The following is a 23116-nucleotide window of genomic DNA, read 5'->3' as shown; positions in this document are numbered from 1 at the left end:
ACTGAACCACCCAGGCATTCCCCATTATGATAGATTTTGATTTCAAGGCCAACCTACATTGGCCCAAAGGGGTTTATTTCTCCAAATCTCGTGGGCCTTCATTTAGCATTGTTTAATAAGGACACATTCACAAGATATGAACCTAGAAAATCTGGAGGTTTGTTTTTCTTTGATGGCTTGTTGTTGTTTGAGGAGGAGGATTTATATTTTTGGGCATGTCACAACTTTCTTAGGCCTCAGTTTCCATATCTGGAAAATAACAGTGTATCTCATGAGGTCCTGTCCAAATCTGAAAACCAATACTTTTTATGGGAAGGAAAGTTGTAAAGACCTAAGAAGAAAAAAGAATCTCTCTGCTACATCGACCATACTTAAACAGTTCACAAATATTTTTTGATCCAAAAATAACAAATGTTACTGTAGTTTGGTAAGTTATTCTAGCTTAAATGTTCTTGGAACAGCTGGTTTCTGTTTAAAGTTTTTTGTACTAGCAAATCATAATTTAAATTGTAACACAGAGTCCTCTCCAATGAATGACTATAAAGGGAAGCTGCCTTGATTTATTACTTTTTTTTTAATCTTGTTTATACCACTTGAGAGGGTTTTTTTGACAGGATTTGAGATACAATTGTCAGAAATTTGTTCTCCCCAGAGCCACCTCTGAGTCACTTCCACTATTTATGGAACAGCAACTGTGAAGAGTGGGATCATGTTTAGGCTTTTTTTTTTTTTTTTTTTAAACAACACATGATAAATGTCTTCAGGAGCTTATGTAATCTATCCCAGAGCCTTTAGTTTTCAGAAGAGAACAGAGTCCAGGAAGTGGCTTTTTGGGCCTTGTACAGCTTGAAAGCATGTTCCTGAGTCTTTAGGTCATAGATTGTCCGTGTAGTAACTTCAGTAAAGTGTTAACAGCCTTTGAAGTTAAAGCTGTTCTGTCTTGGAAAGTTGGGGTATGCCTTCTATATTAGGTATAGGATTTCCATTTCATCTTATTTGCTACCTTGCAAAAGGAACTTTTCACTATGGCCTACTTTTCCTTGCACATACATAGGCTTCCAGAACCTTCATCTAGGTAATTATATAGCAAGGTGCTCCTCACAGACATCTCTGTCTCTATCCTGGCTCAGTAGAAGGACAGAGTTTGGGATGAGGATGTACTGAATATTGTTTCCTTTCCCTGAAAAGTTTCTATTCTCTTTTCTTTATCCTACATTTAAGAAGACTCATGATCTAGCTCAGGCTTCTGCTTCATTCATCAACCTTTCGTTGTGCCACCTGCCAATGAACAGGTCTAAAGAATCCTGCCCATGTCACATGGCCTGTCTTTCTCCCATATTCTACAGAGAAGGGCTGTGACCTTCTGCAGGGTACCTCTCCAGAGTACCAGAGTATCCAGAGTACTGGGTTCATTGGAACCCAGTGAGCCCTGTGCTGAAATGCAAACCTGTGAGATCATCACTTGGGCCTTCCCTGCTGCCTTCTCATTCCCCTAAGTAGGATGCTGAAGCCGTGCATGTGAGTGTTTCACTGGAGTTGAACTCAGGTAGCAAACTTTTCTCCTATGTGACTCTCAAGTAGCAAAAATTAAGAATATTTATTTTAAAAAACGTTTTTTTTCTCTTCCCAAACAACAGAGGCACTGTTACAAAATTACAAATATATCACCATATATTCCTAACACACATTCCTACCCTTCCTTAAGACAGGGATTGAGGTGAAAACTTGTCAAACATGTTGATTTCATTCCTCAGGCAAAAAGTACTTGTTTTTCTCTGTCAGTAACATAATGAAAACTGCATGGTTACTAGGAAGAGTTTTTGAGGAGGTAGATAGATAGGTAAAAATTGCTTACGAATAATAACCCTATTGAATTTTTTTTTAATTTGCTGATTTAAATTCAGTGAAGGTTTTATAGAGTACCATTTATGTGGTCGGGGCCATGTCATTAAGAAACAACAAAACAGATTGCATATGGCAGCTGAATAATATAGATAAGGAAATTTTATTTTATTGTTTACTCTCTTAATTTTCTGTAATTAAATTAGCTTCAAGAATTTACAGGCCTGGTTGTTTCTTTTTACGTATCCTAAAATCCCAGGATGACCCTGACGTACTTCAGAAATTGTTTCCCTTTTTTTCCCCAGAAACATGTATTTCCTCTGAGTACTATCTGCAAGTCCAGAATTCTTTCCATTACGGCCTCTTAGGTAGAATGGCCTGTTTCTAGGATCATATCTCCTGTATTGGGGATATCTATATATTCAAGTCACGGCATTGGGTTATATAGTTTAGTTTCATTTTCACAAAATGAATGAATTATAGTGACTTTGATACTTGAATCAGCCCTCTCCCTAAAATTTTTTTTTAGAAATAAATATTTCATTCGATTTCTGTTTGACTTAAAAAGCAGCTAAGAGCCAGTAAGAAGTGGGGAATCAACAGAATTACAAAATGCCATTTTTTAAATGAGTGAAGACCCTCCTTTTAGTTCTAAAGTTGACAAACACTTTCAAAAACTCAACACAGAAAACATCCCTTCAGTGTCAATATGCAGAATGGATTGTTTTCCCCTTTGCATGTTAAAAGTTCCGAAATAATCCTTAAGGCCTCTTTTTCATAGCACCACGCAAGCAGCATCCGAGGGCTGGAAGGATGATGCCGGAGGTTAGAAATGTTCAACTGCAACATTGATTTGTGTCTGTCTCTCTCCCTCTCCCTCGCTGGCCTTTTTCCCTTTAATGAGGACTAGAATGTTTCCACATCAGTTAACTGCCTTCATAAAGCACCAGAAGGTCACACCAGCCCCAGACTGATCCTTTTCTTTGTGCCTATAATATAATTGGCTGATTGTGCCAGCGATGAGCGCGCCCCCTCCCCCAGCCCAGTCCTAGCTCCATGTTTGTGAGCCTGACTGCTGGTTTCCGAGGAGAGCGGCTCGGCTCGCTGCGCGCTTCCCGGCACAGGCAGTGCCACTGCGCAGGTTGATCAGCGAAACAGCATCCATTTTAATCTGCGGGGAGCCCCTGCCTTCCCAGGGCGTTCTCTCCGCCAGTGGATGCTCCGCGCTTTGCCTCGGCACCCTCACTGAGCAGTCCTGCTTTGGGGTCTGTGCCCTAGGATGCACTGAGATGGTACATCAGGAGAACTGTTCGTATCAGGTAAGATTTAAAGCCTGATTGCGAGGCCGGAATCCTTTGGGAGAGGAGGCCTTCCTCTTCCAAAGCAGCAGGTTGCCTCTTTCCGGATTTTCAAGGGATTTTGCCATTCCCCACTCCTGGCCTTCATCGCATACAGTATCTGAATTGTAATTAGGTTTTCTGGGGAGTAATGGGGCAGAAAACAGTGCTTCCTTGGCCTTTAAAGCATATTGTGAAATCCACTGAGGTGATCTGTGCTTTGCACATTCTCTATGTCTGTGCAAAGAAGAGGAACTGCTGTAAACTGTAATTGAATTTAAGGGGCTTCACAGAGAGAAAAGCTGGTCACAGTTCACTAGGGTAACATTGCAAAATACGGTTTTTGCTCATTGCATAGGATGTGAATTGCTTTGCATCCAGTTTTTAGTATTGTCTTTAAGGAAATTATATAAATACGAAGTAGTAATTGATGATCTGAGAAATTTTCAAAAACCAGCCAGCATGCACTTGATGTTTAAAGTTGCACTTGTTATGTCTTTCCAAACTTATTTTTACATGCATGTTATTTTAAATGGCTAGTAAATAAGAATTAAGGTGCCGACATGCATAAAAAACTCCACAATTTTTCAGGATTACATATTCACCTTTGTGCTAACTTGCTACGTAAAGTTTTGAATTAAACACTTAGACAATTTCAGAAGACCAGTCCTAGAGTGTTAATAACTCCTTCCCTGCAACTTGGCCTGTCGAGGCAGCATTGAAAGTGTCTTCCTTGTAAGCAGACAACGAGAATGTTCCCAGAGTGACTGCTCTTTGCAGCAGCAGGCATGGCTAATCCAAGTCCAGGATAGTTAATGTTGGGGTATTACCCAACTGACCGAGTTCAGAAGCTCTAAGAGACCAATTCTTTAACTTAACAATGCCTCTTCCTTGTGTGAGGTAGGTTACCTGAGACAAGCAGGTGTTTCTCATTAGGTCAGATTTCCCACAGGTAAATGTATGCAGGCAGACTCGTACATTTCACAAGCCTCAAGCCGGTGGTTTCTCAGCTAAGTGTGCCTATACAATATATTCATACACCTTTTTCTCTGCTTAATAATTAGAATTGTGTAATTATGGGCTTTTTTAATTGTATTTTCATTTCATAGTACATTTAAGTCACAGACCCTAAATATCGAGATATGCGCTTAGCAGGAATTCTTCCCAGGAGCAAGGGAAGATGCTGAGGAAACAGCCAAAACTTCACTTAGACACAATACCGAGTTTGGGAATGGAGAATGTCAAACATCCATGGAGAGCTTAACCTACTTATGGCATGGCTCCAGGTGACTAAATTACTATCATAATTAAAATCATTTTTCTTCTCTCTTTTCAGAGAAGCTATATAATTTAATTTTTGAAAGGCAAGCGGCTATAAGATTATTCCCTATACCTTTTCATTCAGTTGATCATGAAATCCCTGGTTTTATAGGTCAAAAACTGGTCAACTATCAGCAGTTTCACCTGAAGAGAAAGGATTTTGTTAGCAAACTGCTCCTGAAAGAAGACAAATTGATTTTATTTTACTTGAACTATGACATGTAACACTGTCATTGTGTGTTTAATAGTTTTGAAGTATTTATTGCTTATTTTCATAATAAAAGTAAGTGTATTGGTCAGATAATAATAGTAGATTCTGCATCTTCATGGGGTTTTGGAGTAGAGCCACCTTCATGTGTATGTTCTTTTGAAACACCCTCCCTTTATGCGTAAGTCAGTAAAAATGAAAACATTAACCGGGAAGCCAAGTCTCGATCCACTTGGAAATCTTAGTTTTAGAACCCACCTGGCACCACATGTGATTGGATTCAGAAAAGACAGGTTCTCTAAGTCCTTAGCTTGATTGTCATAGTCACTGATAATACCGACAGTAGGATGTTTTTCAGAAACCTGCCCCTTTTTGGATGAAAGCTTATTTATTTATTTGTTTTTATTTTTTTAATTTACTTTTTTATTTTCTAATTTACATCCAAGTTGGTTAGCATATAGTGCTATAATGATTTCAGGAGTAGATTCTTTATTTGTTTTTAAGGATAAAAACGCAGCGACTAAAGCAAGTTCCTTAGGGTAGCATTTTTACTGAGTAAGACTAAGTTATTTGTAGGACTGATTCCTTTCTTCCCGCAAATGTATACCAGCGTTTCTCAATGGAGAGTCCATGAATGGTGAACTTCAGGGGCCATTCCCCCAAAATTACATCCACATTTTGGTGCATATGTCTAGGTGTATATTATTATTACTATTATTATTATCATCATCCTCAGAGCATAATGGCCTCCTAACTGCTCTTACCCTTGTCCACACCCCACAGTAGTCTCATTTTCAACACAGTATCCAGAATGATCTATGAAAACCTAAATCAAAGCATGTCAGTCATCTCAGATTCTCCTCCTCACAGTAAACCCCACATCCTCCCAGGTCTTTGGCCCTCTGGGCCTTGCATCAATTTGCCTCTGATTCCTCTTGGACTCTCCACATTGTCCCTTCCTTTCACTCCCCTCCCACTTTGCCAGCCTTGCCTTGTACTTGCTGTCCCTTCTGCTGGTTGTGCTTCCCCCAGGTAGGGTTGCCAGATTTAGCAAACGATCTGCAGTGTTTGGAACATGCTTATACTAAAAAATCGTTCTCTGTGTATCTGAAATTCCAGTTCACCTTGGCATCCTGTGTCAGTAACTGCTTTCTCACTTTCTTCAGGTCTTTGCTCAAACGTCACCTTCTTGGGAAGGCCTTCTCTGGACTTCCTGTGTCAATTTCCAACTCCCCGGTTCTATCCCAATGTTTCTATTACACTTCCCTAATTTACTTTTTTACTTGGCATTCATCACCATCTATCAGAGTTCATATTTTGTATGGTTCTCTATTTTCTGTCTCCCTCACTTTATGTAAGCTCCATGAGGGCAGGGATTTTTACATTTATATCCATCTGTTTTCCCAGTGCTTAGAACAAACCCTCAAGTAATATGGATGGATGTGCTTACTCTATATAAAATTGACTAAGAAAAAAGGCATGTAAACATACTGTGGCATCGTGGTTTCTTATATTTTGGTAGCCACTGGGATGACTTTCTGTCTTCCCCTATCCACCCTTCCCTCCCCCCACCCCACACACACCATTAACCTGCACTGTTTTCATTGTCTGTGGGTCAGATAATCCTTTTGTTTCTTGTTAGTTTTCTCATCTATGAAATGGGATTTTTCCCTAGTTATTATCCTGGTATGGGAGCTGGCAGGTTCCTGTCAGAGGCCACCTTTCTGCATAAATAAGTCAGTTACCATGAATTAAGAGCAACCTTCTTCTGACGCACACCAGGGGCCCAGTGACAATTGTAAAGCAGCCGAGGAAAACCATGTATCACTTCATTTCCCAATTATTTGTTGCCAATGTATGGATGTAGAAGTGATTGATTGCTTTTTCAAATAGAGGGTTATTTTGAAAAAGAGTTTCACTGCTACCACGAGCTTGAAAACCTCTGTTTGAAGTGTTTGGACGCACTGTGCTTTGAACAAGTGAACCCAAGGACAGATGCTCAGAGAGCAATTCTCAGGCAGAATTTTTTATGGTTGTTTCGTTTTTAAAGGTTCTCACATTGTCATCATCTCCGTGTACTTCCCCCTCATAGGATTTACATTCGCCAAGAGGTTACTGAGGCATGTGTTGTCATTTTCAGTTGTAGCCGTGTTAAAAGATAGAGCTATCGACCTCCATTTTCCAGTCTTGGGAGGAAGCCAATCTCTTCAGGAAAGAACCTTGCCCACAGCTTCAGGCCTGGCAGCCTTCAAGAGGCCAGATTTTTCTAAATGGTCTCTGAGAGGAAGCTTTGAAATTTTGTTAACTTGAAAGCACAAGTTTAGGTCAAAGGGTCCATTTTGCTTAAAAGCGCCTAAATATTTTCTTCTCTTTCCCTGCAGTTTGTTTTTGGAATTAGTGTGGATATAAAAACAATGACATGCTTTTATCCCTTTCTTCCCATTGCTTAAATTCCCTACGACCTCAGATATAGATCACGCCCTCACATTCTTAGCTACTATGGGAATGAAGGCTTGAAAGAAAGAAAGGAAAATGGCGTGTGAATGACTCTCATCTCTTTCCTCCCTCGGGTACATAAAGAGACTCTTCTTCAAACACACACCTGGTCTTGAGGAAGCACAATAGAAATCTTTAATGTTCCCTCCTTTTCCTTAGGATAATTCCAGACCCCTTTGCATGGCATTCAAGACCTCACTGTGATCTGAACCCCTGGCAGAAACACTCCTCCCTCTAAATGCTACACTCGTGCCCCCATATTGCCATTAGTACTCGTGCTTTGCTGCGGTACCTCAGCCCAGAATGTCTCCCACCCACATACCACCTGCTTCTACCTACTGCAGGTTGATGCAACTCTCAAGGCTTACATGCCACCTCCTTTGGGAAGCTTCACCCTCTCTTCCCCCACTGACAATGTCTCCTTCTCAGGGCACTTTGTTTTTTCTTCTAACAGAACCAACCCATTTACAGCTAGTGATATACAAGTCTGTCTCCCCCATTAGACAACAGGCTTTTTGAAAACAAGGACCTTATTTCATTTTTAAATTTGTTTGAAGTTTATTTATTTATTTTTGAGGGAGGCAGAGAGAGTATAAGCAGGGGAGGGGCAGAGGGAGAGGGAGAATCTCAAGCTGTCAGCACAGAGCCCAGCATGGGGCTTGAACTTGTGAACCGTGAGATCATGATCTGAGCCAAAATCAAGAGTCGGCCGCTTAACCAACTGAGCCACCCAGGTGCCCCGGGACCTTGTTTTAATTCCCTACTGTACACGTGGCATACGTGTTCAATAAATGTCTGTTGGATTGAATTACATTTTCCACATTTGGTGCTGTACTGAGTCCCCAGGATGAGAACTACCCATGCTAATACCAGAGAGAAGCTCAGATCTGTGCATTGCAACAGGGAGTTGGTGAAGCTGACCGCAGCACCCCTAGTCTCTGGCTTGTGAACCTCTTGAACAGTTGCCAGCGTTTCAAACATCCCACGTGCCAAAAAAGGGGGAGGTAGTGCAAAGAATAAAATAAATGAGACAGACATCCCAGCCTCCCCAGAGATGATGCATTAAGAAGATACCTATCTGGGGCGCCTGGGTGGCGCAGTCGGTTAAGCGTCCGACTTCAGCCAGGTCACGATCTCGCGGTCCGGGAGTTCGAGCCCCGCGTCAGGCTCTGGGCTGATGGCTCAGAGCCTGGAGCCTGTTTCCGATTCTGTGTCTCCCTCTCTCTCTGCCCCTCCCCTGTTCATGCTCTGTCTCTCTCTGTCTCAAAAATAAATAAACGTTAAAAAAAAAAAAATTTAAAAAAAAAAAAAAAAGAAGATACCTATCTACCTATTTCTCTTTCACCCCCAAAATCTTCCCAAGGTGAACTTCATGGTCTTTCCCCAAGCACTTTTTCAAAATAACGTGTGGTCAGTTGAGGCAAGTACTTATCCCCCAAGCCCCCTTTCTTAATAAATCAAATTTTGCAGTGAATCTTTTTACCGTATAGAGGAGTAGTTTTACTGCCTCCTGAAACACGAAATTTTTCTTGGACAAAACATTTCAGTCCAGTTGAAGTGTCATACCCAGCACATAAGATAAAAGATGCCCTGTATTGATTCCAAATGATAAAATTAGGGAGTATATCAATTTAAGTAGTACATCAAGATATTTTTTAAATTCTTGCTGGAGAAAGTAGTAAACATGCCAAGATTCTAGTGGGTTATTTAATAGTTAACAAAGGAAAGGAAATATATTCTATCCCTGTTGACATCAGGCCAAGTGAGGGCTCATTTCCCAATCCCTTCTTCCTGTGAATGAGAAAACAAGATATCAAATTTGAGTTCATTTAAGATTCCACCCAGTTTAAGCCTGGTTTCATCCACAGCCAGGAAGAAAAATATATTGACCTAATGGAAAGGGGAATTTCAAAGCATTTTAGTGCATTATTTAATACAGGCTTTTAAAAATAAGTGCAATGAAACAATTCTTAAGTTTATAGCTTTTTTTTAATTGGAAAAAGATTTTCCCATAGTCAATAGCGTTGAAGAATACTTCATCTGCATTATTTTGCCTGGTTGATGTATAGTTGTGTTTTTCTGACGATGCGGTCACATATATATCCCCTTAATTTAAGAAAATAATTCTGGATATAAATTTATCTGTACTTGTTTTTAGCCAAGATATCTGAAAATCTAATTTATATGTTTTACCACAAAAGGAGCACAGTGATAAGTGCACAAATGGAAGAAAAAAAAAAAGTCATTTCAACAGAGTTTCATTATGGGCCTGATCTGAAATAGAAATTTAGTACAATACATCATTCCTATTTAAAGTAGCACTTGGGGCTTCAAATACCATGATTCAGACACCAAGTAATTTTAAGAAATAAATATGCAACACATTTCAAGATGGACATCTAGTATTTTCTCTTGGAAAGGGGATGCAATGAAGGATGGGAAGGAAATGGGAACGTCTCTATGGTAAATATCAGTGCACGGATGATTTTTGGAGAGTAGAGACCCTACATTCTCTCACACACACAAATACACATAATCTTGGGTGACTAATCACAATTTCACATGCAGAAATTCAACATTAATAGAGCCATATCCTATTATTTAGTTATATCCTCCATCCCAAGGGAAAATTTGAAATCCTGATATACTTACTATTCCCCGTGCAGTATATAGAAGCATCAGAAACTATCAAACTTCCTGAAATAGTAAGTACTTTGACACAACTACTTGAATTCAGAGGGAAACATCAGAGTGGCCTGTGACAGTTAACCTAAGAGAGAGCCATTAATGGGGTAAAAATGCTAAGAACACGGAGGAAAGAGGGCATTGTCCTGGTCCTCCTTGGAAACGTGCAGTGGCCATCAAAGTGAGTGCAGTTGAGTTTCTTGTGCTCAGGTTTTCAGTTGAGCAGGGAGATTTATGTCTGTGGCCCTCAGTCTTTCAGATATGGGTAAACGCCTGACACTCTGCCAACACATTCACCTCCTCCACCCCACTCCCAATGCTGTCATTTTAATTTTTTTAACCCGCACTAAAAAGTCCATTTAAAAATTGCCTGCATATTTTTATAGCTTATCTAGCTATCAGAATACCTTAATGGAAAGCAAAGCAAATTTAGATGAACTTTGCACAGAAGAAAAAAATAGTTAATTTGCAAAGAGATGATAAATTAGGCATCAGTTTGTATAGCACATGGAGTTTGGATTTTAAGGTGGAAGAGAATGCAGTGGGATGCTGAAGGGTTAATCAGGATGAACTAGAGTTTCTATCTATGAATAGGAAAATCTTTTGACAGCACGTGAGTGATTTCCCAGTAATGTGGTCAGTGTTTTCAGAATCGATCATTTCCACCACTGGCCGATAATGATCATTTAAAAGCATTAGCTCACGTGACCAGTTCAGATGTGGCTTGACAAGAAACTTCAAGTTCTAGTCCTTGAATTTCAGGGCATTGGGTGAGAAGAGACCCTTTCAAGCTCAGGGATTATAAGTAGCTGTGTGTACACTTTTTAAAGGAAAATATTAGTAGCATCTGGGCCTATGTTATGTCAGCACAGTTCATTTTAGAGAGGTCAGCATTAGAGGAAAGAACCAGAGGAAATTATCTGTGGGAAGGATGCTGGGGGCTATTATCCCTTTGTTTGCATAGCTACTATAGAACCACCAAACATTATACTCAGCTCAAATCTTCCAAGGTGGTCTTTCGTTTTGGTTTTTCCTTTCCTCTACTCATTTGGACCTCTTGGAAGTAAAATTAATTACAGTTTGATCCCAAGCATCTAAAGTCAGGGTCTTGCCACCATGTCTGGCAATATGGTCTGAAATAGATAATAGCTTATAAAGAATTGTTTTCAAGGTCTGAAGCTGGGCTTCTGAAATTGAAGGTGCATTCAAAATTCCTAGACTCTTAAAAATGAAATTTCTGATTTCAGTAAGTCTGGGGTGGGATCTGAGAGCTTGCATTTCCAGTCAGCTCCCAGGTGATGCAAATGCTGTCGTCAGAAAGACACACGTTGAGTAGCAAAACTCTCAAAAACACCAAAGATCAGACCCCATGGTAGGAAAATACCTTATATTCAAGATGACCCAAGCCATTCAGATAGTGGTGGTACAGCTTCTTCTGGAAAGGGTCTAAGTTGTGAACCTATGTGCTGAGCACTCCTTGAGGAGGGGGTGCAAAGTAAATTCACAAGTGGGGCCCGCCAAGCTCTTGCATCCATGTTTCAGGGGAGATGTTCTATCACTTTTCTCTATATAGTGCTTATTAGAGAACTACTTATGACAAGAAGAGGTACAGGGGTTAGGGAAAGGGAGTGGTCTTTCATACTTGTTACTGTTGTTTGGCTGGGAAATTTCCATCTTGGATTTTGAGGTGACCTTCTCCAAAAGATGGTACGGTAACAGTATGTATGTATACATGTATATGTATCTATGTGGTCAGTATATTAGTGTATATATATTAATTTGAATATAGATAGTTAATGGTGAGAGTTTAGTCATTTTAACTAAATGTATAAACCCACCGGTTAAAATTAAAATAAAAAGATATTAGTAATTAGGCTTATAGTTTTATGTATTTTGCTCAGTCTTGTAAATTTTAATGTTTTCAATGTTGATTTATTTTTGAGAGAGAGAGAGCAGGGGTCGGGCAGAGAGAGAAGAGGACAGAGCATCTAAAGCAGGCTCTGCACTGACAAGCATTGAGCACGATGCGGGGCTTGAACTCACAAATCATGAGGTCATGACCTGAGCTGAAGTCATATGCTAAACCAACTGAGCTACCCAGGTGCCCTCTAGGTTTTTATAATTTCATCCATGTTAACTTTTTTTTTTTTTTTTTTGATGGGGGTGGCCTGTGCATGGGAGGGGCGAAGGGAGATGGAGAGAGACAATCTTAAGCAGCCTCCACACCCAGGGCAGAGCCAGATACAGGGCTCAGTCTCAAAACCATGAGATCATGACCTGAGCCAGAATCAAGAGTCAGATGTTTAACCAACTGAGCCACCCAGGCAGGCTCCCCCTGTTAACTCAGCTAAGTGGACTGGGATGCTGACTAACCTAGGCAAGAGATTGAAATTCCTGAAATTTGTGGTAGTCCCTGTCTTTCAATCCAACAAGACCTACTTTTATCTTTTGAACATGTGTGATTTCCACAGAAGATTTCAGTTGAAAAGCACTAATAGGAACTGTTAATGTTTCCTACTGTGGGGCATTTAGAGGAAACATTTAAAAAAAAAATTTTTTTTTAATGTTTATTCTTGAGAGAGAAACAGAGTGTGAGCAGGAGAGGGGCTGAGAGAAAGAAGGAGGCACAGAATCTGAAGCAGGCTCCAGATTGCTGTCCAGCTGTCAGCACAGAGCCCAACACGGGGCTCCAACTCATGAACGCTTAACCAACTGAGCCACCCAGGTGCCCCTAGAGGAAACATTTTAAGTAATACATACATTTCTCCTCTCTTCATGTATTTATTCAACAGCCTTTCACTGTCCACTTAACATATGTAAGGAGTTGTCTAGATGCTGTGGGGAAAACAAGATGAATAAACAGAAATCCCCGCCCCCTTAGAAAAAGGCTTGAAACCGTAACAGCTGTTGGAAAGAAGTCACAGTAGCGCTAAAAACACCATGGTAAACTAGAAAGGAAAAGTCGTCATACAGCACGTTAGGGCATGACCATCAGTGAGGGAGCTTGTATTTCATTTCTTGAAAGTCTCATTATCAGGGGATAGCAGTGACCCATGTGGGGGTGTTCACATATGCGATTTAGAAAACGTTTCAGTACGTGATATTATGAGTGCAACCAGAATCCTCTGTATTAAACCCTAATTTTTAAAAGCTGTGCCTGACTATTTTATTGTGTGCAGTTGTTTCTTACTGAGGCAGCCAGTAGAAGGTGGTATAGCACACCCATTTAGAAGTGGAGGGCCCAGGTTTCAATTGTGGCCTGGGCCATTGGCAAGCCGTCACGCCTCAGACAAGATACCTGACCTCACTCAGGTATGAAACACAGTTGATAATAATATCTACTCCAGAGGTTTACTGTGAGGATTAAAGACATATGTAAGAGACACGTGTAAAGTGCCTAGCACATAGCAACCCCTCCACAAAGGACAGCTATTGTTACTGTGTTAATATCTGTCATATAATAAGATGCATGCATGCTTCCTTCACTTTAACTAATCTCCTTTGGCAGGATTTAATCTACCCAGGGTCTTTGAAAGTAGAGCATTTTTACCCAGAGCCATAGGTTTGGAGAAATCTGCAATGTTGGGAACACCCACAGTGGGGCTGCACTTGGTGGCCAGCATTGCCTCCCAGGCCTGGAAGGTGTTCTGAGTTTCTTGTATGCACATAGTAGGACCCTTGTCCAGAGTGAGGGTCCTGGGGTCTGGAGGAGAGTAAGACAGGGTAGATCTCGACTGGGGAGAAGCTCTGCCCAAATGCAGGTGTGGCTCATGAGATACAACTTGTCATCGTACTGTCCAGTAAATGTGCAAGTCGTGCTCTTGGGAACTGGGTCAGGGAGATGAGGGGGGAATAAAGGCAGGATTTGGATTTGAATCAGGGACTGCACAGGAAGGTGTTTGCCGTATAGGCATAGGGCTCCAGTAAATTACATTAAGACAGGTTTATGCCACGAGTCTTCCACAAATTGATTTTTTTTTAACTCGTGGAGAGAAATAGACAACTCAGAGTGAGCATATGAAGGCTTATGTTGCATGGCATTTTTGCTTTAGAACTTTGTTGTTAACAGCACTGGGGTTGGTCAGGAATTCATATTGGAAAATGTGTTGAGTAGGACAGTTGCTGCTTTCTGTCCAAGCATGTCAGAGTGTGAGATCGTTTGTTAAATGGAGGCTCGGCCTTTGAATTCTTCTTTGGCCCCTTTCTCCTGCAAACAGTAACCTTTTTTTTTTTTTTTAAATAGTGGGTATATTTTTAGTTTATGGTAGTAGTAATTGGATAATGATGAGTATGTGCTTGTGTGTGCACTTCCGTTTGTCCTCTTCTTGCAGCAAAACATCCTCCAGCTGTGGGCCTTTTCCATCTCTGTGCGTAAAGCCAGTTAAAAACCAAAAGCCATGGGAGAAGGGTAAAGAGAGCAGCAGAAAGGAACGTTCTCTTTTGTGAAAAAAGCCCGCCCCTGGCTGGATTTTAAAGAAAAGTTGATGGATCTTTTTCTCTTGCCTATATTGATAGAACAAAGCGCTGATTCTGAGGCAGAGGGGTCCTTCTCTGAGTTGGAAATAAATTTTATCCTTGTGCTGGGGCTACTACCCGAAGATGAGATTTTTATATCTGATTTTAAGAAATGATTGGCTATAGGAAAAAGGGGGGTGGTGGGGGTGGGAAGCAAACATCTGTCCTACAGGTTAGCCTTTAAATTATACTGTTTTCATTTTGTCACAGGATACCCGGCTTTTAACTCACTACTGAAGTCTGGGAGTCTGGGGTTTTTGCATCTATTTTTATCCCACACGCTACCCTGGTTCAGAATAAGGTTGCTGGTTTCCTCTCAGGGCTGCCGTCCACACTCAGCCCTGAACTGGGGAGCTGGGGAGTTGAAGCAGCTTTTCCTTGATTGGGAGTAAGCATCGTGCTGTGGAGAGGAATCCGGGCGGGATCATTCAGGGGAAGGTGACAGTGAACGGTGGGGAAGGCTGGGCACTCCACAAGCTGAGTGTCAAGGCAGAGTGAGCCTCAGAAATAGCAGCTGCCCCTGTGCCAGAGCTCAGGACAGACCAGGGAGGCCGGCAGGGCGGTGTCTCTGGGACAGAGCAGGGGCAAGGACACGCACAGCCAAGCACAGACTCTTAGCTGGCCCTCCATGTCAGCATGAGCAGTAACCAGGGTACTGGGCAATTGGCACATCAGCCTATCAGAATTCATGGGAGGTTATTTCTTAAGTGAAATTCTAAAGAGTTAAAGGATGAATTTGGACAGTGATGGAGTGGATGACATCATCAGTCAAGAATCCCCATTGGATATGGAGGGGAATTATAAAAAGGTAAGGGGGGGAGAGCTCTTTTGTTTGTAAACAATCAGACCATTTTTCTAACTGGGAGAAAGATCACCCTTGAGGAGTGGCCAAATTCCACACTCAGTGGCCATTGCCGTAATATATTCAGGAAAGCTAAATGCACAGAAGTGGATGCATTACATTGGGAGGGTGCTTCTTTCTGCCTTTCCCAGCTTGTGTTCATTAATATTCATTAATTCATAAACAGTAACTGGAATGCACATGTTACTCTGAAGTTGAAAAAATTCTATCATGCATTTAGTTGCTAGGTCGTCTTATTTATGTAAAAGAATCACTTTTAAAATTTTTGATGTATGTTGATAGTTTACTTGCAGTAAATAATTACTAGAATGTTTAACCTATCTTTCTAAGTTTGACTTTTTTCACAATGAAACATATAGTTTTACTAAGAGGAAAGTGGGGTTTTGAAAAATTCATATAGTATCCGCTAATACTTTGCTAACCTTTTGTTTTGAAAGGCAGTAAATATATTTTTGGAATGTTTTATCTGGCAATTGTCTGGTAATAACAGGCCTAAGTAAAAATAGCTTTAGTTATATGGGTGAGGTCATGAAATTAAACTACAAGTATATGCTTGTCTGTCCACAGAAGGCTGAACACATAGTATGTCCTTCCCCCTCATTATTGTCCACAAGTCAAGTGTAGGGTCACGACACAGCACAGTATGAAGAATTAGGGTCCTTCCATTGTGGATCTGGAAAGAAAGACCTCTTTTCCTTCAGAGGTAAATATTAGTATAGCCTCCTAGAACAGCAAAACTTGCTGCTCAATCTTTAATTTGATCAAATGTGCCATTAACTTTTCTTCCCCCAGAGATATAGATATAGATATAGATATAACTTTCTAAGTTATATAGATATATATAGTTATATAGATATAACTTTGTAAGATACAGAAAGTTCTCTCATGATACTTCCTTAAGTGTAATAATGTACAATATGGCATTTTATATCTGATACACAAAATTGTGGTATGCGTGTGGGGGGTGTTTTAAGTATGTACTTTACTTCTTAGAGCAGGTCACAATAGTTTATGCTCCATTCTCTGGAACCTAAAACTTAAATATGTAAAAGAGGTTTCAATGACCTGCCATGCTGCCCCCAGCGTTTTTCTCCCTTCGCCTTCCCCAAGAAGGGAGTGAGTGCCCAAGGTGGTAAGTGTTCAGAATACTGAAACTCAAACATCTCTCCACTATCCCTTCCTGCCAGACATGGGTGTGCAAAAGAGGTGTAGGATACTCAGCAATCAGAGTCGGTCACTTACCCAGCCCCGAAGATAAGTGCACATTTCTCGTATCTCCTCTGTTTTCAGTGTCAGAGGACTGGTCACAGTCAAACCATTTCTCAGGTAGAAAAGTCTAGGTCAGTTTGCACTTAGGAAAAATGAAAGACGTACCGTGACTATTGTAGTAACAACAGAGTGATGACCACTGTAGTTTTTTCCTCCTTAGAAACAACTGAGAGAGCCCGCATGCCTGGAATGAGCAAGCGATGATATGCCTGCAACCTGATACAGCACTGACTAAAATGACAAACATGTGAGGCTCAAGTAGCTTTAAAACATCATCAACAACAAGACAGAGTTGCATTGTGTAATTTGTTATCTAACTAAGGCAGTAGAATGCCACATGGGATTTAAAAAAAAATAGTATCTGAAAGGTTAATACAAAAGACTGCTAGATGAAACTTTTAGATGTGTAGGATACACAGAGAGCAATGTATATTTTTCTGGACCCCAAACACGAGAATAGTTCCCTTGTGATTTCAGCTTTTTAACTACTTTTCTCAAGCAAAGGGCTTTCAAATTAATGTACATATAGGTTACTCTGAAGACTTCATTATGCTAAAAAAAAAAACCCACTATTGATCATTTCATCAAGAGATTCTAGTGAAGCAGGGCAGCATATGCATTCTTTAAAATATAAAGACTAGGATTGGGACGCCTGGGTAGCTTAGTCAGTTAAGTGTATCTGACTTCAGCTCAGGTCATGATCTCGTAGTTTGTGAGTTCAAGCCCCACTCTGTGCTCTGTGCTGACAGCTCAGAGCCCGGAGCCTGCTTCGGATTCTGTCTGCCTCTCTCTCTGCCCCTCCCCCACTTGTGTGCGTGCTCTCTCTCTCTCTCTCAAAGATAAATAAACATTACTTTTTTTTAAATATATATATAAAGAATAGGATTGGGCGCCTGGGTGGCTCAGTTGTTTAAGCATCTAACTCCTGGTTTTGGCTCAGGTCATGATCTCACAGTTCGTGAGTTTGAGCCCCACATCAGGCTCAGTGCTGACAGCAAGGAGCCTGTTTAGAATTCTCTCTCTCTCCCTCTCTCTGCCCCTCCCTCACTCATGATTGCTTGCTCTTGCTCTCTCTCAAAATAAACAAATACGGGATAGGACAACAGTTACCTCATATAAAAATCACTGTTCCTAATTCAAATCTTCCTTTTCTACATTTTTCTATTATTTTTGCTATTTGGTTGACTAAATAGAAGATTAAATTAGATGCCATAAAGCAGCGGTCTGCAGGCTTTTTAGACCTTGGATCCATCAGTAAAATGATTGAGTCCATACCTCTACTATGTATCTATTTTATTCATAAGTTATACATATATACTACTATAAATACATATTTTGTATGTATAAGACCTGTACACAAATACGTATTTTTAAATAGAATGTTTATAAGTATAAAAGTTTTAAAAATTTCTTCTTTCACTGCCTGTCACTTTGAGGTCAGTTGTCAAAAACAATTGGAAAATTGGTATACCCCTGCCTAGGTCCAATAGAATTTCCTATGCCAGTCACACTAATAAATGCCACATGTGTATAGGGATTATTTTACAAGGGTGTTTTAAAGTCAGGCAAACAGCCTTCAGGGGGAAAGGTCACTTTCCGATACTAAAATTAGATTCCACCTTGGCAAAGGAAGGAAGAGAGCACACATCTGTTCCTATTCCTTGGGGAAGGTCCTGATTGTAAGAAAGGTGTTTCATTAAGGACCTCTGGCTTATTCAGTATAGTAGCGAAACTGTCCTCGACAGAAAACACATCTTAGTATATTGGAACGAAAGCCTGCACGGTGGTAGAATCTCAGGTGTGTATGCTCAGTCCATTGTTGCCCTGCCATGCTCTGAGCAACCTCTGACCTCCTGGCAAAGACCCACAGCTGATTTTCCTCAGGACCACAGTGACGCACAGCATGGGATCTACATTCTGGTCCCTCCACCGTCACTCAGAAGAGTCCCCGTCTGTCCCTGGCATTGCGTGGGGAGCCAGGATCACGGAAGGGACGCTGGGCTTTGCCTCCAGGAGCTTACAGTCCGCGTAGGGAGGTACACGAACAAATAAGCTGACACGGGACTGATGCTGCCTGGAAGAATGTTCAGATCCAGTGTGGACCTGGGAAGCGTGCAGCCCGTGCCGTCTCAGACCCCGGGAAAGATCCAGCTCACACTGATGGAGACAGAGAAAGGAAATCGAGAAGATTTAACCTAGAAGACTGGCTGCCAGCAGAGCTGGTCTGTTCCCAGGCTACTCCTTGTAGAAGGAGCCGCCGACAGGGCCGTGTGTGGTCAGAGACTGGGGAAGCCAGCTTGCTTGCTTTATTTTTCCGAGGTGCTGTCTCTGGTGTTGTGCATCCAATTATGGTGAAAGATTAGGGAGGAGCCCGTGAAAAAATTAAAAGGCTGGAAGGAACAATATTTAAAGTGAAGCCACAGCTGCGCCTCATGTTTTTTTTAAAAGGTGAATGGAAATGACTGCTTGAGATAAACTGCAATAAACAGGAACACAGAATGCCAGCTGCCATTCCAGACAAGAGCTCTGCCCTCCCCACACAATTACTGAGGAAAAGCAGCCGTCGACCTCCATTAACCCTCACGTCTTCCTGCCTGTAAGGGCTGAATGCGCTTGAAGAACTCTGTTGAGTTACTGAACCCTGGAGCCTAGCCCCACCTCGGCCACCTGGGGACAATCTTTTCAGCTTTCTGGGCCAGAGTCTCCTTTTCTTTCATGGGAGGAATTGGCCTGGTTGGTCTTAGATGCTATAAATACGAAGCCTCTTGGCTTCTGGTTCAGGGTTCTTTCCACCCTATGGCCCTGTTGGCACACCTCGGCTAGCCAGCCCGGTCGGGGAGTGGGTTGTTTCAGGTAACTAGATTTTCCAGATTTATCGTATGTGAGTTACCTTTGTGGGTGTAGTTTATTTTTTTGAGATATGATTATTTAATATGGATGAGATATAATTCATATAGCACACAATTCGCCATGTCCTAGGGTACATTTTGATGGTTTCTAGTGTATGTATAAGGTTATGCAGACCACTGCTAATTCCAGAACATTTTCATCACCCGCCCCCCCCAAAGAAGCCCTGTACTCATTAGCGGTTACTCCCAGTCCTCCACTTCCCCCACAACCATTAAGCTACTTTCTGTCTTTATAGATTTGCCCGTTCTGGACATTGCTGGCTTTTATCCCTTTCTCCATTCTTCTCATCAGCTTGCCCAACCCCTCCCTTTAGTGTTCACAACAGCTACTGTTTAATAAGTTCTTCTCTGGCCTAGGCTCTGTGCCAGATCCTTTCTGTACAGTACTTCATTTAATCCTTAAAACAACCTATAAAATAGGTATTATTATCCCTTTTCTCAGAAAAAAGAAACCGAGGCTTAAAGAATTTCTATAAGTTGCACTAGTAAATATCCCAGTCAAATGTTACCTTGGGTCTTCTTGACCCCAAATCACCTGAACTCCCTGCCTCCTTTCTCTCATTCCTGTGTTCAGGTCTCCCAGATCCTAAGTCCACCCTGACATGGGAAATTGAGGACATCAGCTTCCTGGCAGTTGATTGAAGTTGGGCTATTTCATAACCATGCAGTAGGTGTTTTGAACTGTTGTGTTCTCACTGTGATACTGAATGACAGTGGTGGTTTTACGGACTTCTAAAATGTCACCTGTTAGAAAGAGTTCCCAGACAACACTGCCCCTGTGTTAAAAAAAGTAGTCTCTGTAGCCAATCCTGTGAGCACCAGAAGGAGCTCAAGATAAGATGCTCCCAGAAGTTCCTGTTTTGGATATACCGCCCATAGGGGAGGAAAACTTTCGTTTCCAACTGTATCCCCGCAGGGTCTAATGTTGAAACACTTCCACTGCTTTGTTATCTTTGTGGATTGCACCTGGGGCTCCTTTACCTTCTCCAGAGCTCCCATTCAGCCAGTTACTGGCTACTAAACTTCACCCCACTGAATGTTAGATACCTTTGCTCCCTGGTCCTTAACAATTAAGAGTATTCAAGTGTTAGGGACCCTGCACAACAACACTTGTGTCCGCCTTCTTCTGCTTATAGTGTCTCCCTGTAGCATGAGAAACAATGCAGTCACTAGGCAAAACCATCCTCGCGGTTGGCTAATTGTAAACAAACATCTCTCTCCTCTGGACTGGCATCCCAACACTTTTCATGTCGGGCAGTTCTCAAGTAAAATAGGTGTCCTTCTCCTTGGGTTCCCGTCCTGGACATTAGATATCCAAGGACAACTTTCTCATGAGTATTGATGCTATGCAAGCTTAACCCAGGCAACAGCTGAACCCAGCAAGCTGAACACCAACAGCCTGGCCTGACATCTAGTCCAGAGGACTTGTTTAGGCAGCTCAGTGCAAGGATGCAAAGATGAGATTTCAACAGAATTTCAGGAAATCTTTCTGGATTGATTAGGTAAGTGTCTGAAATGGAAATCATCAGAAGTACAAACTGAAAAGAAAATGTCCAGAGAGTATCCATTCAGTGATACAATGGAAAAATACTAGGTTATTTAACTTCTGTTTCCACCAATAATTGAAAAGCTCTTCCCAGAGGATAAAATAAGATGCAAAAACTTGAAAGAAAAAAAAAAAACCCTGCATATTGCAAGTACTTATGAACTTGACATTCAAAAGAGTACATTTTATTTTCTTATAGAATGATGTTTTCATATTTTGATCTTGTGGCAAACCCACGGTTGTTTCAGAAAGAAAATAATTAGTATCCACATATGTGGGTTTTCCTTTTGATTATTTTGTTTTCAAGAAAATTAATACAATTTGCCTAATGAACAAATGAGTTCTGTACTTCTGGTTCCCAGTGTTTAAAAGCGTCAGACTCCTCCGCCCTGGAATGCTGCCTGTAAATGTTAGAGTAAAGCTGCCTTCCTTACAAGCTGAGGAGAGAAACAAGAGTGACTACTATTTTCCTATAGGAAAAGTGCTTTTCCACAGGGAGCTCCAGAATCCCAGCTGCATTCCCTGGTGAATGATGCTAATGGGGATGATGCCGACATCACTAGGCAATAGATTGCACTGAAGCAAGGGGTTCATTAATTGCTTCAAAACAGGCATCCCAGCCAGGCCTTGGCAAGGCCAGGCGTCTACAGATGATGAAATCCACCTGGGTCCAGAGCCTGGACATTCCACATGGAACAGATTGTGCTCCCGTAGAGGAGAACCGACTCTGTGTTCCGTCTCGCTACTTGGTCTGTTCAATTGCTTAAAGCCATGGTTCTCCAAGTCTCTGCACCAGCAGCATCAGCAACATCTGGGAACTCGTTAAAAAATGCATTTTCTCAGCCGCACCCCAGACTTTCTGAATGAGAAAAATAAGTCTATGTTTTTACAAGCCCTCCAGTGATTCTCATGCGTAATCAAGTTTGAGAACTACCAGTTTAAAGAAATTTGTGACAGAGAGAGGGCCACTTTGTACGTGTGCCTTCCTGTGCAGTTTTCCGCTTGGCATACGGATGGTGCAGCGACCTCCTGGCATCCTGAGTTTCTTTATGGGCCATACGCGGGACCAGGGTCGTCATCGGCTTCTGGAATAATGCAGCCCCCAGTCCTTAGGAAGTTTTTCCTCCGCGGTGATCCATATACACCCTGACATATGAAAAGCAGTAACCAGGTAGCAATTTAGCAGGACAGGAAGGAGGATGCCAGAAGTGGTATCTTCCAGGATTAGAAATGAATTGAGTACTGAGACGCTTAGCATTACTAAAACCAGTAACAAGCACATCCAATAATAAAAAGTTATTTCTGTGCGCATGGTGAACAAGCAAAAGTAAAAAACAAATGGAACTGGGCAGGAGGGGAAGATCAATCCAGGGAAAAGATGGAAGACAGGGAACTTGGGGGAAAACTCCCCATTCCTACAAGGGAATCCAGGCCTCCAAGATCACATCTGCCGTTATCCCCCCAGACTGCTGTGATCAATCGGGTCCTCTGGTTTTCTAGACCAAACTTCTTTAAATCTCTTCCTCCTTTGGGGAGTTTAAGGAACTCCTTCCTTTTAATCAGACAGGCCCTTTCCGGCTACGTGGGTTTCATCATCTGTGCAGGAGTCAGAAGGAAGCAGCTGTTTGCAGTGTCCTGAGTACCATCTGGATTTAGGTTTAAGATGTTATTTCCCAGAGTGTGTTCCTGAGAGGCCTGGTGACCCCACAGCTAACCCCACAAAAATACGGTGTGTCAAACAAATTTTAGAAATGCAGAAGATACCCTGTCTTCCATTTATAAATTCATGTGCAAGTCAGCACGTGAAAGATTAGGTGGCCCCCGCTTCAGAGACCAGAGACATCACGATGCTTCTGGGCCAGAGGGGTGAAGGCAGGGCCAGAGGAGGGGACTTGGGAATGGTATCAGCGTGTAAAGGACAGGTCCCGCCTCATCCTGAAGAAAGTATGGAAAGGACTTCGGGACATACCAGATTTGGAGATGGACAGTATCTACTCAAGCAGAACATTTTGGTTTTTATTTCTTTTACCAAACACCCGCCTTTGTTCTTGTCAAGCTTGGGGAATTGCAGCAGAACAGTGGTACAGGGGGAAAGGCTGAGCATCAGCGTGTGGGTTCTGAAAATGC

The 23116-nt window shown here is 41.7% G+C and overlaps 1 protein-coding gene and 1 long non-coding RNA gene across 6 annotated transcripts in view; one reads left to right on the top strand and one right to left on the bottom strand.

The window, feature by feature from the left end:
- Nucleotides 1-23116, top strand: part of LOC122491791 (schwannomin-interacting protein 1) — a 575458-nt gene that overhangs the window by 519399 nt on the left and 32943 nt on the right. Inside the window, exon 1 of one of the 5 annotated variants that reach the window (XM_043595025.1) lies at nucleotides 2895-3161. The exons of 3 other annotated variants lie outside the window; for them this stretch is intronic. In XM_043595025.1, the coding sequence (XP_043450960.1) occupies nucleotides 3132-3161 (30 nt within the window). In that variant the 5' untranslated portion in view covers nucleotides 2895-3131. Of the gene's footprint in view, nucleotides 1-2894; nucleotides 3162-14880; nucleotides 15212-23116 lie in introns of those variants that run through there. One more of the 5 variants, XM_043595024.1, reaches the window with a different exon arrangement.
- On the bottom strand, nucleotides 698-14507 carry LOC122491793. The gene is made up of 2 exons (XR_006299445.1): nucleotides 8526-14507; nucleotides 698-8277 (listed from the first exon to the last, which is right to left on the bottom strand). It is a non-coding gene; the product is annotated as an uncharacterized LOC122491793 (long non-coding RNA).

The sequence above is a fragment of the Prionailurus bengalensis genome, chromosome C2 (assembly GCF_016509475.1).
Source record: "Prionailurus bengalensis isolate Pbe53 chromosome C2, Fcat_Pben_1.1_paternal_pri, whole genome shotgun sequence".
Lineage (NCBI taxonomy): Eukaryota > Metazoa > Chordata > Mammalia > Carnivora > Felidae > Prionailurus > Prionailurus bengalensis.
Note: the sequence above shows the minus strand (reverse complement) of the source record. Positions and strands in the feature narration are given on the sequence as shown.